This window comes from Oryctolagus cuniculus, chromosome 7 (assembly GCF_964237555.1).
Source record: "Oryctolagus cuniculus chromosome 7, mOryCun1.1, whole genome shotgun sequence".
Classification (NCBI taxonomy): Eukaryota; Metazoa; Chordata; class Mammalia; order Lagomorpha; family Leporidae; genus Oryctolagus; species Oryctolagus cuniculus.
The window spans coordinates 122,857,322-122,871,210 of NC_091438.1; the positions used below are offsets into that span (position 1 = coordinate 122,857,322).

At 42.4% G+C, this 13,889-nt stretch overlaps 1 protein-coding gene across 2 annotated transcripts in view; it reads left to right on the forward strand.

Annotated features, from left to right (window-relative positions):
• Positions 1-11,156: 11,156 nt before the first annotated feature.
• LOC138843130 (cytosolic carboxypeptidase 6-like) overlaps positions 11,157-13,889 on the forward strand; it is a 362,869-nt gene continuing 360,136 nt past the window's right edge. For both annotated transcript variants that reach the window (XM_070078549.1, XM_070078548.1), the window contains exon 1: positions 11,157-11,369. In XM_070078549.1, the coding sequence (XP_069934650.1) occupies positions 11,336-11,369 (34 nt within the window). In that variant the 5' untranslated portion in view covers positions 11,157-11,335. The remainder of the gene's footprint in view (positions 11,370-13,889) is intronic.

A 13,889-nucleotide genomic window follows, 5' to 3' on the forward strand; every position in this document is an offset into this window, starting at 1 on the left:
AAGTGGAAGCTGAAATGGTTATATATAAGCAGGTGATAACTAAAGTTGAAGCTTTCATAGGCAAGCAGATAATGACCACACTCCATTTTCAGGATAAGTGTCTTTTTCTCTTTCCGACCTTGGAGAGACCTCTTCTACAGTATGTGGTATTGGTCCAAGTTTGTATATATATCCATCTTTCCCCCATTGAACCACCTTAGCATTTTTGTAATAAATTAATTTACCATATATGTGTGTGTGTGTGTGTGTGTATGTGAATGTACAGGATACTATTCTATTCTGTGGTATATATATATATATATATTCTGTCTTGATGGCTACAACATTATAATAAGTCTTGAAATAGTCCTTCAAGTTTGTTTATTATTTACAAGTTGTTTTGGCTCTTGCCATTTCTATTTTTATATAAATTTTAGAATCATATTTTCATTTTAATTAAAAATAGTTATTTAATTAGTGGGGTTTTGGTTGACATTTCATTGAATTTATAGATCAGTATTTTTTTTTTTTACCTTTTATTTAATGAATATAAATTTCCAAAGTACGACTTATGGATTACAATGGCTTCCCCCCCATACCGTCCCTCCCACCCGCAACCCTCCCCTTTCCCACTCCCTCTCCCCTTCCATTCACATCAAGATTCATTTTCGATTATCTTAATATACAGAAAGATCAGTATTTCTAATGAAAAATTCTAATGTGATGATAAAAGTATTCTTTATCTCCTTTGTTCAAAATGGTAGCCACTAGCCACATGTAGCTTTAAGAATTTAGAATTTGGCTGGTGTGTCCAAGGGACAGAAATCTCAATTTACTTTTAATTAAATTAGGTTTAGAAAGCTACATATAGTTAGTGGTTATTTTTTGGGTAGTGCAGCTATAGATAAATTTTTGGAGAAGTGGTTCTCAACAATGTTGAGTTTTCTGATCCAAGAGCATGATATAGATCTTAATTTATCTAAGTCTTAAAATTTCTTTCAAAAACATTTATAGTTTTTAGTATACAAGTCTTCCATATGTTTTGTTAAACTTTATTTTTACACTACTCTAAATGGTACTTTTTAACTTCAATTTTCAGTTATTTTTGCTAGTATATAAAAATGTGATTGATTTGTGTGTATGGACATTGTATCCTGTAATCTTCTAAAACTCACTTATTCTGGTTGCTTTTCTAGATATTCTTTACAGTTTTCTATGTGGATAATTATGTCTTCTGCAAATAAAGACATTTTCATTTCTTCTTTTTTAATCAAAATCTATCTACATTTTATTTTTCCTTACTTTATTCCACTGTCTAGTACCTCCAGTATAATGCTTAAGAAAAATTATGACAATGGGCATTCTTTTCTTCTTCCTAATTTAAAGAAGAGAGCATTGTTTTAATAGCTTCCTATTCATCCCATTAGTAATGAAGGGATTCTTGCCCTAGGGTTCTGGGGCCCACTGAACACATGGTATCTGTCAAGACAATTGAGATGGAAAGAATCATCTACTCAGCCCAGAAGGAGATAACATTGAACACCATATAGGGCCATGCAGGAGTTGTATTTGAGAAGAGTGGGCATTCAGGGACTGTAGGAGGCAGGCGCTGCAGTTCTGAGAGGACTGAATGTTTCCTGTGGTTGGCAAGAAACTGAAACCCACTAATCAGGAAAAATCAGAAATTATACCTGGTCTGTTTGAAGAAGATTGTTTAGCTATACGATCTTATCCGTGGGAGGAAAGTAGGGAGGGAAACTAGAGGATCTTATCCGTGGGAGGAAAATAGGTTGTTAGTAGATATGAAGACAGCATACAATATTAATCTTAGGCCTTACACCATAGGCATTCTGTCATGTATTATTTATAACTTTTTATTTAATTTATGGAAGAGAGAGAGAGAGAGAGAAAGGGAGAGAGAGAGAGGGAGAAGGGGAGAGAGAGAGAGATGGATGTGTCTCCCATCAATTGGTTCTGTCACTGAAAGTCTGCAACATCCAAGGCTAGGCCAGGCTGAAGGCAGGAGTGTGGGGAGCAACCCGGACTGGACTGAGTTACTGGAATTAAGACTTATTTTGTGCATCTGCTCTCCCACAATATGGCGCTGGGAGAGAAGAAAACAGCTTCTACACAGCTGCCTCCAGTTCAGCCAATAAACTGTAGGACTTGCTCCTGATTGGAGAGCAGCGTGCTCGGCGTGTGGGCAGCCGAGTTGGGATTGGTGGAAGAGGACTATAAAGGAGGAGAGAGACGGCATGCACCAGGAACATCTAAGGGGAACATCTAAGGGGAACACCTGTGCAGCCCCTGAGAGAGCCGGCCGGCGGTGTGCCGCTCCCCTGCGGAAGTGGGGAATGTGGCAGGGGGAACCGCCCTTCCACGCAGGTGGAAGGGACAGTAGCCAACCCGGGAAGAACCAGCAGCAAACCCGGGGAGGGCCGAGCAGACGAAAGAACAGCGCAGGGTTTAGTGTCGCTCCTCCACGAAGAGGGGGAGCGACACAGGAGCTTGGAACTCACTCTTTGTCTTTCAGGTGGGTGGCAGGGACCTAACCATTTGAACCATTGTTCGCCATCTCCCAGTGTGCATGTTAGCAGGAAACTGGAATCAGGAGTGTACCCAGGACTTGAACCCAGGCATTCTGCTCTGGGATGCAGGTGTCTCAAGCAGCATCTTAACCACTATGCCAAATGCCTGTCCTTCCCCCATTTATTAAGTAAGATGTTACTTGTTTACTTGTTGAAAATTCTCTGTCATTATATAAATGTCTTCTGTAACCTTGTTTAACAATATTCTTGGCTCTGAAGTCTATTTGTATATTAATCCAGCCTTCTATGCATTGGTGTTTATACTACTGCATCTTCACTCTTTTCCCTTAATTCATATATATACCTTTATCTTTTTAAAAAGACTTTTATTTATTTAAGAAGTAGAGTCACAGACAGAGGCGGAGAGACAGAGAGAAAGGTCTTTCATTTATTGTTCTCTCCCCAGATTGCCACAATGGCCAAAACTGGGCCAACTGGAAGCCAGGAGCCATGAGCTAGGAGCTTCTTCCGGGTTTCCCATGAAGGTGCAGGGGCCCAAGCACTTGGGCCATCTTCCAATGCTTTTCCAGACCATAAGCAGAGAACTGGATCAGAAGAGGAACAGCCGGGACATGAACCGGTGCCCATATGGGATACCAGTACTGCAGGAGGAGGCTTAGCCTACTATGTCACAGTACCGGCCCTTATCTTTATAGTGAGTTTCTTGTATCTAGCACAAAGTTTAAATTAATCCAGCCTTCTTTACATTAGTGTTTGTACTAGTGTGTCATTTCATTATTTTCATTTAACTCATATATGTCTTTTCTTTATAGTGAATTTTTTGTATGTAACACAGAGTTGGATATTACTGTGTCAGTCTCTGCCTTTGAATTGGAGTCTTTAGATCTATGCTGTCCAGTATGGTAGCCACCAGCTACATGTATCTAATGAGCAGTTGAAATATGGCCAGTTCAGATTGAAATGTGCAATAAGTGTAGAATATGAGATTCAAAGACTTAGTATAAAAAAGAATACAAAATATTTCATTATAATTTTTATCCTAATTGCACCTTGATAGTATTTTGGATAAATAGGGTTAGATACAAAATATTAAAAGTAATTCCACTGGTTTCATTTATTTTTAAAATTAGTCACTAGAAAATTAAAAAAATTATGCAATGGCTTGCATTATAGTTCATATTATATATATATATTTTTTTTATCTTTTATTTAATGAATATAAATTTCCAAAGTACGACTCATGGGTTACAATGGCTTTCCCCCCCATACCGTCCCTCCCACCCACAACCCTCCCCTTTCCCACTCCCTCTCCCCTTCCATTCACATCAAGATTCATTTTCGATTATCTTAATATACAGAAGATCAGCTTAGTATACCTTAAGTAAGGATTTCAACAGTTTGTTCCCACACAGAGACATAAAGTGAAAAATAATAGATGATTTTTTTTAAATGATGATGAAATCAGATCAGACCTATTGTCATGTTTAATCCCAGTGAGAGTCAAGTTGGGAATTGATAATTTCTTTTTTTTTTTTTTTTTTACAGAAGATCAGTTTAGTGTACATTAAGTAAAGATTTCAATCGTTTGCACCCCCATAGAAACACAAAGTGAAATATACTGTTTGAGTACTCATTATAGCATTAAGCCTCAGTGTATAGCACATTAAGGACAGAGATCCTACATGAGGAGTAAGTGCACAGTGACTCCTGTTGTTGACTTTACAAATTGACACTCCTGTTTATGGCATCAATAATCTCCCTATGCACCAGTCATGAGTTTCCAAGACTATGGAAGCCCCTTGAGTTCTCCGACTCTTATCTTGTTTAGACAAGGTCATAGTCAAAGTGGAGGTTCTCTCCTCCCTTCAGAGAAAGGCACCTCCCTCTTTGAAGACCTGTTCTTTCCACTGGGATCTCACTCACAGAGATCTTTTTGCCAGAGTGTCTTGGCTTTCCATGCCTGAAATACTCTCATGGGCTTTTCAGCCAGATCCGAGTGCCTTTAGGGCTGATTCTGAGGCCAGAGTGCTATTTAGGACATCCGCCATTCTATGAGTCTGCTGAGTATCTCACTTCCCATGTTGGATCACTCTCCCCTTTATTTATTCTATCGGTTAGTGTTAGCAGATACTAGACTTGTTTATGTGCTCCCTTTGACTCTTAGTCCTTTCATTATGATCAATTGTGAACTGAAATTGATCACTTGGAATAGTGAGATGGCATTGGCACATGCCACCTTGATATTATATTTTTTGACATCACTGATAAATACCACTTACATTGACTGTAATTGTTGATTTGACTGGGTTTAAATTATCACCTTGCTATTGTTTTAGATTTGTTAAATTTTTCTTATTTTTTTTTTTTTAATTTGAGGTAGAGTTATAGACAGTGAGAGAGAGAGAGACAAAGAGAAAGGTCTTCCTTCCGTTGGTTCACTCCCCAAATAGCCACTATGGCTGGCACTGCACCGATCCGAAGCCAGGAGCCAGGTACTTCTTCCTGGTCTCCCATGCAGGTGCAGGGGCCCAAGCACTTCGGCCATCCTCCACTGCCCTCTTGGGCCACAGCAGAGAGATCTGGACTGGAAGAGGAGCAACCGGAACTAGAACCTGGAGCCCATATGGGATGCTGGCACCACAGGTGGAGGATTAACCAAGTGAGCCATTGTGCTGGCCCCATATTTGTTAAATATTTCTGAAGAACTTAATAGAAGACTTAGCCAAATGGTAAAATATATCATGTCCTTGGGAAGGAGGATTTAATATCATAGAGATGTCATTTCTCCTGAAATTTACCATAATTCTAATAAAAATTCCAGCAGGATTATTACCTCTTTTTGTGTAACGAGTCAAGCTGATTTTAAATTTTATATGGAAGGAGCAAACCAAGAATAGCTTGTTTAAAAAATATAGAATAATCAATGTGTCTATAGAATGTAAATAATGGATATGGTATGATAAAGTAGGTGTGACCACATGAAAAAATGAGAATGAACCTTGGAATGAAATTTATTTACTTATAGGTCCCAGTGAGGGACTCTGCATGCCATACAGAGTTGTAGGGGAAACACCAGGTTTTGGTAAGGTGGTAGAAGACAAGAATGAAGAGAAATTTTAGATAAAGACCTTTTTACGATTTCTGTAAGAAGGGTAAGGCAAAGCAGAGTAAACAGCTTAAGATGACTAATTTGAGTAATTGTGGTGGCTTTGGCTATAGGAGTGGTCTCTGGTTGGTTGGTACCTGACCCTTGGATGATTCAGGCCAGAGGAAATACTCTTGTTGGTTTCATGTGTGAAAATTTGATGAGGAGGTGGTAGGGCCTATGGACTCAGGATTGGCTGGTTTGCATATGAAATATGCATTCTCAGTGGTGAAACTATTTGCCATTTCTGAGTTGTCTAGCCCTAGGAGGGAATGTCTCTTTAATATCCGCAAACTTTCTAAGATGTCAAATCATCATAAAATAAAAAAAAAAATTAATCCAAACTGGGACTGGTCCTACTATATACTATTAAATGCTATAGTACTTTAAGGCCGGCGCGGTGGCTCAATAGGCTAATCCTCCACCTTGCGGCGCCGGCACACCGGGTTCTAGTCCCGGTCGGGGCGCCGGATTCTGTCCCGGTTGCCCCTCTTCCAGGCCAGCTCTCTGCTATGGCCAGGGAGTGCAGTGGAGGATGGCCCAGGTGCTTGGGCCCTGCACCCCATGGGAGACCAGGAAAAGCACCTGGATCCTGGCTCCTGCCATCGGATCAGCGCGGTGCGCCGGCTGCAGCGGCGGCCATTGGAGGGTGAACCAACGGCAAAAGGAAGACCTTTCTCTCTGTCTCTCTCTCTCACTGTCCACTCTGCCTGTCAAAAAAAAAAAAATGCTATAGTACTTTAACAAGCACAGGCTGATAGTAGTGCATGAATTTATGGATTTAGTAATGGAATGGAATGGAGAACCCAGGAATCAACAATTAACAACTACCAAGATTAATTGTATTATAAAGGTGACACCAAAAATCATGGGAAGAAAATGTGTTGCCTATTGAATAACTATTGTTTGGGCAACAGAATAACTATACAGAAAAAGTAAAGTTGGATACATATTTTCTATTTTTCAACAACATAAATTAAATATGGATCAAATATATAAATATAAAATATGAAACCCTTGGAGATTAAGAAGAAATCCTCAATCCTTTTGTAGCCTTGAGATAGGACAGTATATGCCTGGGGCTTTAGGGTCCAGGGCAAGCAGATCCAGATTCTGACAGGTCAGAGAACAAATTGGAGTCATTTGTGGGTTTATATCTCCTTTACTCACGGTGTCGGTGAGTAAAGGAGCCGCTTGCCCCCAACAGCGGTGGGGCCACATGGCAGCAGTCAGACACACATACAGAGAGATCTACACACATCCATACATAGTCACATACAACTATACATTCACACATCCACAAAAAGCCACATCTAGCCATGTTCTCCAGTTGCTTATATGGGTTTACAGACAAAAGTGGCCCAGAGCCAAACCATTATATAACAGGGCTGCAGGCAGCTAGCCAAGCAGGTGGATCTGTCGGTTACCATGACACCGGGTACCATACAGAGACAGAGATATGGGAGCAAGGGCAAAAGATGTAGGAACTTGATAATATCACCTTCCCAAGTTCATCTCTCCAACAGGCGGTTTTTTGTTTTTTAAACTAAACTTAGGGGCAGTTATTTAGCATGGTAGTTAAGATGTTCATTAAGATGTTTTGCATTCCATACCTGAGTACCTGAGTTTTAATTACCAGATGTGGCTCCTGACTCCATCTTCCTGCTAATGCTGATCTTGGGAGGCAGGATGATGACTCAGTTAATTTGATTCCTGCCACCCATGTGGGAGACCCGGACTGAGTTCCTGGTTCCCCACATCAGAAAGTCCCTGCCTTGACTGTCCCTGGCACTGGGGGAAGGAACCAGTGGATTGGAGCTCTCTCTGTGGGTCTGTCTCTGTCTCTCACATAAAATATATAAAAATTAAAATAAACAAACAAAACCCAGCTAATCTTAGAAGCCAAATGAGAGTAGTCTGATAACATTTGTAGGTGGCCAAGCCATCATTAGTAAAGTAGAAAATACAAATGACAAATTGGATTGAAAAGTATCTTCCTGGGGCCAGCACTGTGGCGTAGTGGGTAAAGCTGCCTCCTACAATGCTGGCATCCCACATGGGTGCTGGTTCTAGTCCCGGCTGCTCCACTTCCAATTCAGCTTTCTGGTATGGCCTAGGAAAGCAGTAGAAGATGACCCAAGTCCTTGGGCCCCTGCCCCCTCATGGGAAGACCCAGAGGAAGCTCTTGGCTCCTGGCTTCGGATAGGTGCAGCTCCAGCCATTGCAGCCAATGGGAGTGAACTAGCAAATAGAAGACTTTCTCTTCTTCTGCCGCTCCTCTCTCTGTGTAACTCTGACTTTCAAATAAATAAATTAAGGGAAAAAGGAAAAAGAAAAATGTCTTCCTTATCTTCTCTCCATTCATCTGGCTGGTCCCCCTCATCCCTGAATATCTTAAAGGTTATTTCCTCCACTTAGCATTTCCAGGTACTCACCAAGTTCATTCCTCTTCGGTGCTTTGCACTTCCTGAGTGTGCCTGTGTCCCTGCTTTCACCATATGTTTGGAAATTAATTGTAAACTGGATTTATGTATGTTAATCTTTTCTTCCCAGTTAATTATTAAACTTCAAAGACATGGTATCTTTGTTTAAATTTCATGAGATAACATAGGTGAATTTCTTAGCATCTTTCCTGACTTCTCTCAGTCTGCTACTTTGTGACTTTGTGTAAGTGCCTTGAACTCTTTGAGTCTCGATTTTCTCTCCTATAGAAGAGGATGATATTATTATGAATTTTATAATGTTGCTTTGAGAATTAAATGAGTTTGTGCATATAAAAATGTGATTATAACTTGAATATTTGATTCATTCTACATTACATCTTAGTAGCCAGGCACACCAAAGGTGTCATTTTAATCAATGTTTACATAAAGATGTGCTTTGTTTGAAGCAAGACTTGCTGACTCTGTGGTGGGTAGGTGTTGTCTATGGATACAGAGGACAGGGAGGTCTCTGGAGGAAGACAGACCTCCCAGAGACACCTTGAATGGTAGCTTGGGGAAGCGAATTCCTGGGAGCCCACATGGTGGGCATTTCTAACCTATTCTTCAGGCTTTTCTGTTTCACACAAAAAGAGGAAGTCTCTGAGGACTCCAGCAGGAGAAGACTCTATGCTCACCTCCTGCACCGCACTGCTTCCTGATAAGTAGCTGACACACAGGCATTCCATCTCCATTGTCTGTCATCTGTCTACAACTCTGCATAACAGAACTTTGTACAGTGATGGAACTGTTCTAAACATATGCTATCCAGTGTGGTAGCCACGAGGCTATTGAGCATTTGAAATGTGGTTAGTTTGACTAAATAACTGAATTCTCAAGTTTATTTAAAATTGAAATTGAACAGTGCAGTTCTATACAGTGTTTCATTCCCCTCTTTATGTTCAGCATTTGCACAGAGACTGGCTCAGAAAAAGTATCAAGGAATATTTAAGTGATTATCTTAAATCACCTTGGGCCCTTTTATGTATTGAATTTATTCTTGTAAAATGCCTTTTCATCCATCACCCCATTTGTGACTTACAGAAAACTTTGTGATACACAGGGCCTTTGCCTTAGTTTGTTGCAAAAGGAAACTGAGGCTTCACAAGTTTGAGTGATTTTCTCAGGCTAGAAAAAGGTCAACTCTTAGCAGAACCCTCAATTTTCCTCTTTTTTCTTTCATTTTCCCATATCTAATGAAGCTGCTTTGTCCTCTTTATCCCTTAGTGACCCTGCCACACCGAAATTCCCACAGTCTTCACAAACTTTAGCTGTCATTAGGATTGTGGGAAGCTTGTGCATATTCATCCTGCTGGTTTGGTGGACATGCTTATGAATTTTAAACTGCTCAAATGTGAGGGGTATTTCTGATGGCTATTTTCATGCTGTTGTGGTGCTCACATCTTATTTCTGGTATCAGTGTAGGGGAGTGGACAGTTCCATGCATGTTGCTAGTATCTCACCTCAAAGATTTTCTGGTCCCTTTATGTTTTTCTGCCCCAAGACCTTTTATTAAACCTTAAAAGTCTGCTCAGGCCTGAGCGAGCATAACCAGGAAATGTGACAGTTCAAGTTAGGGGATGGAGAGTAACTCTTGACCAGTGGGAATGGAAACTAGGAAATAAATGTCCCAGTCTACATTTTTTCAGTGAGTCAATGGCTGAGGCACATCTTCAGAAGTCTCCAGTGAGGTTAAGCACAGTTGTCTACTACAGCAGTTAGCTCAATAGCACACTTTTCTCGGCTTGTTGCACCTTGCCCTCTTTCACTCTCTCGACCTTCCTCTGTATCCACTCAGAGTAGCAGCACCCAAAGTCCTTGCCTCAGGCTCTGCTTTTGGGGAACCCAAATGAAGACACTAGCGAATCATACAGAAACCTCCTTAGAGGCGGTGCTCTCTTTTGTGTGGTTCATGGTCAACCCTAGTGACTGACTTCTTGCAGTTTCCTGTGATCACCCACACTTCTGTTCCTGGTCTCATGCACACTTTGCACATCTTTTGCCTGGCTGGCTTCCATTTATTCAAGGTTCAGCTAGGGTAATCCACCTGTCTGTGGGGTTCACTGATTATCCCTCCCCACCTCCAATTTATAATTCCAGCACTGCATCCAGTCCAATAAACATAGTTAAGCTCTATCAAAGCTATTATCTTTTTGCTTCTTTCTGTGAGCTTCTTGAGGAGAGGTCTACGTAGCAAAGTACAAATTTAAGTGCTCAATAAAACTGGTAGGAATGTGCAGGACTGAAGTTAAGGTATCATTTTTCATCCAGCAAAGATTTACTGAGAAGCTATCGTGTGTCATTCATCATGCTGTACTATGCAGTAAACAAAGATGAAGGGACCCACCCCAGCTCAGGGTCAAGTAAGGAAGAGAGCACTGTGGGAGAAAGGAAACGCATGCATAACGGACTGTGGGAGGACAGGGTTGGTAAGGGAAGGATAATGTTCCAGTTTAGCCTTCCGAGATGGGAGATGGTGAGCTTCACTGACAAAGGTGGAAAAGGGCGTTCCAGGCATACCCAGGAATGTGTACATTAGCAAAAGAAAAGTCTTTACTAGAGTTGGATGCTGGAGTGGTTGCAGTGGGGCGAGACAGAACCCTTTGGGCCTCTGGGCGTTTGGGCTGGGGTGGGCACACGGCTAGTTCTCAGCGCATTTAAGTTGAAGTCCTAAGTCGCCTAGCATCTCCACGCCGGCCAGGCACGCCGAGGAAGAAGAGCTGGCAAATCATGACACTTGCTCCAAGTCCCCAGAGTTGAGCACCGACCAGAGAAACGCCAGCTCAGCCGGGATCGGTCATCTTCACAGTGAACCCCATCTGGGGCAGGAAAGTGCCATCCGACACACCTGGCCCTGGAATCGCGGAAGCGGCTGAGCATGCTCAGTTGCCGGCACCCTGTGGGCCGGTGGCAGAGAAGCGGCGCAGCGAGCCCCAGCCCCGCGGCGCGAACCCCTTCCCTGGCCGGGCGCCGCGGGGCGGGGCTTCAGACGCACGCTCCCAGCCGGCCCGCCCCTCCGCCCCCCGCCACGCGCCGGCCGCCAGCGTGCCCGCCGCCCGTTGCCCCGGCAACCGTCGTGCCGCGTCTTCAGGAGGGATCCGTAAGCCGGCGGATCCCACCACCCGCTCCACCACACTGCCCCGCGGTTTTCGTGAGGTCTCAGGGACGGAGGGACAGTAAAAATGGCGGAGCGGAGCCAGACGGCGCCTGAGGCAGGTCTGTGGGGGCGGTCTGTTGGGGGAAGGCTGAGGCGGCACGCCTGTCCTGGGCCTGAGGTGACAGGCAACTCGGGCATGGCCCTACTCCAGAGGAAGAGCCTCGGCGTGCCGGGGCTAGGAACTCGGAGTCAAGGGAAGTGTGTACCCCTCCGAGTGACTGACAGGGGCCTAGAAGACCTGGTTTCAGAGGGGTGTGTGGGCAGTGTGCACACTCTTGAGTGGACATGGGCCAGGAAAGGACCGAGACGCCAGGGAAAGCACAGGACCCTGATCTCAGGAGCACCTGTGGTGGGTGCTAAGCCCAAGGGTAGTCTGCGTCATGGAGCGCCTGCGGGAGCATGGGAGGGATTCCTAAAGGGGCACGATTTGTTGGGGGCGGGGCGAGGAGGAGCCTCTGGTTCTTGGAGAGGCAGGTGTGTTACATTGGTATCAGTGCCATGGAAGAGGGCTTTCACACAGAGTGTGTTTTGTAAAGTGTAATGTCCTCAGGGTCACTTTCTGTCACAGAGAAAGTTTACAAATCCTTGATGAATCCTAAAAAACACAGCAGGCTTGAGGGGAAGGACCCTCAAATCCCCAGTCCTTGAGGAGCCTATCAAAGGAGTCCAGGACCTGACTGTCTTAGAGTATTTGGGATCAATGATCTTGAAGGTCATTCAAAATCACAAAAGAGTGCATGTCCACGTCTCTGTGGGGGGAAGATAGTCTTTAGGGAGGCTGAGAGGAAAGAAGATCCCGGGCCCTATTCCCTTATGGTTATGGCTAGGTTTAGAGTATCCTACGGGCTCATAGAAGAAGGCAGGGGTTTGTACAGCACTGTGTATGAAGGAAGGAGTTTGTTCCTAACAAGCACTGAGGACTGAAAAACTGGAGCTTCAATACAAAGGATGATATCCATGCGTGTGCAGAAAATCAGTGGCTTTAGAGATATTTATGGTATTGGTTACCTTGTATATGAGTCTTGATTGGGTATTGTGATTACAAGAGCAACCCACTTAAATTACTCTAGCCCCGGTTTCGTGTGTGTCTGAGTGTGTGAATGTATGTGTGTGTGTAGGGGATGGGTGGGTGGGAGGGTTTGGTAAGGCAATAGGGACCAGAACTGGAAGCTATATGAAGTCATCAGGAATGGTTCAAGGTTTGATGGTTTCTCGTTCTTTCTGTGTTTCTTCTACCAGGTAGTTCCTTTACGCATTTTATAGTTTTGTCTCCCTCATAACTTGAATATGTCCATTCCTTTGTCTATTTCTTCACTCAAGGAATTTTTATCAAATGCTTATTTTGTGCCAGGAGCAAGTTATACCCTGGAAACTCTATGCTTGCTCTTCTTTCCCCAAGCATTTTACTGCATTTGAACATACTATTTAACTACTTGTATTGCTTAGTGTCTGTCCCCTTTCACCAAAAGGTAAGTTCCACAAAACATTTGTTTTTATCAATTCCACATATCTAGTACTGTAACATAGATAGATAGATAGATAATGTTCTCAGTAAATATTTGTTAAATGAATAACCTAAATGACCTATATTATCTGGAAGTTATATTTTAGCTGAAATATGATGGAGATTAGACAAATGAAGAGAAAGACAGATAGTGGTGTAAGCAGAGGGAAAAACGTGGGAAGATTCTAAGGCACGTGGAAACATGATTTTGTATGTTTAAGGAACTGAAATGAGACAAATATGGTGTGTGTGTGTGTGTGTGTGTGTGTGGCAATGGGAGGAGAGAAGAGGTGAGCTGAAGCCAGATCTTACAGGACTTTGTAGACTATAGTATGAATTTTGGTAAAAAAAAAAAAAATGAGAATGACGAAAGTCTTTGAGGGATCTAGAGTTGGGAGTATGACATGATGAGAATCATTAAAAAATAATTCTGGCTGCAAAGCAGAGAGTATGGAGGTTATAGGAGTGGATCTAGGCAGATTTGTTAGAAGGTAGCAGTGAAGATGAAGAGAAGGAGTTGAGAAATATTTAGGATATAAAAGTTATAAGCCTTTGAGGATGAGGAAGAAGGAGGTATCAAAGACTACTTCTCATTTTCTAAGTTAGAAAACAACTAAATAGTTGTTGCCATTATTGAGATGGAAGCATTGGAATTGGTCTTGACTAGGTTTGAGAGGGATGATCATTAGTTTTGATTTGGATAAATGGAGTTTGAGTTATCTTTCAGATATCCAAATAAGTGGGGAGATTGCCAAGACAGTTACATTTACAAGGAAATTGCTAAGACAGTTACATTTACAAGGAAAGTTTGAACTGGCTTAGAGGTAATTACTGAAGCCATGGATGCCAGTGAAAATGTCTAGTTATAGAGGCCTGGGATGAAGTATTGAGTAGCTGCAGTATTTCATTGCCTTCTATAGAGACTCAAAAGGTACAATCAGAGAATTAGAGTATAACCAAAAGATAAATGGAATACTCTCTAGACTGAATGTTGCCAAGTAATACAAAATGAAGAATGAAAAATAAGATTTAGAAACAAAGAGACCATGCTAATCTTTGGGGAAGAAAATTGTTG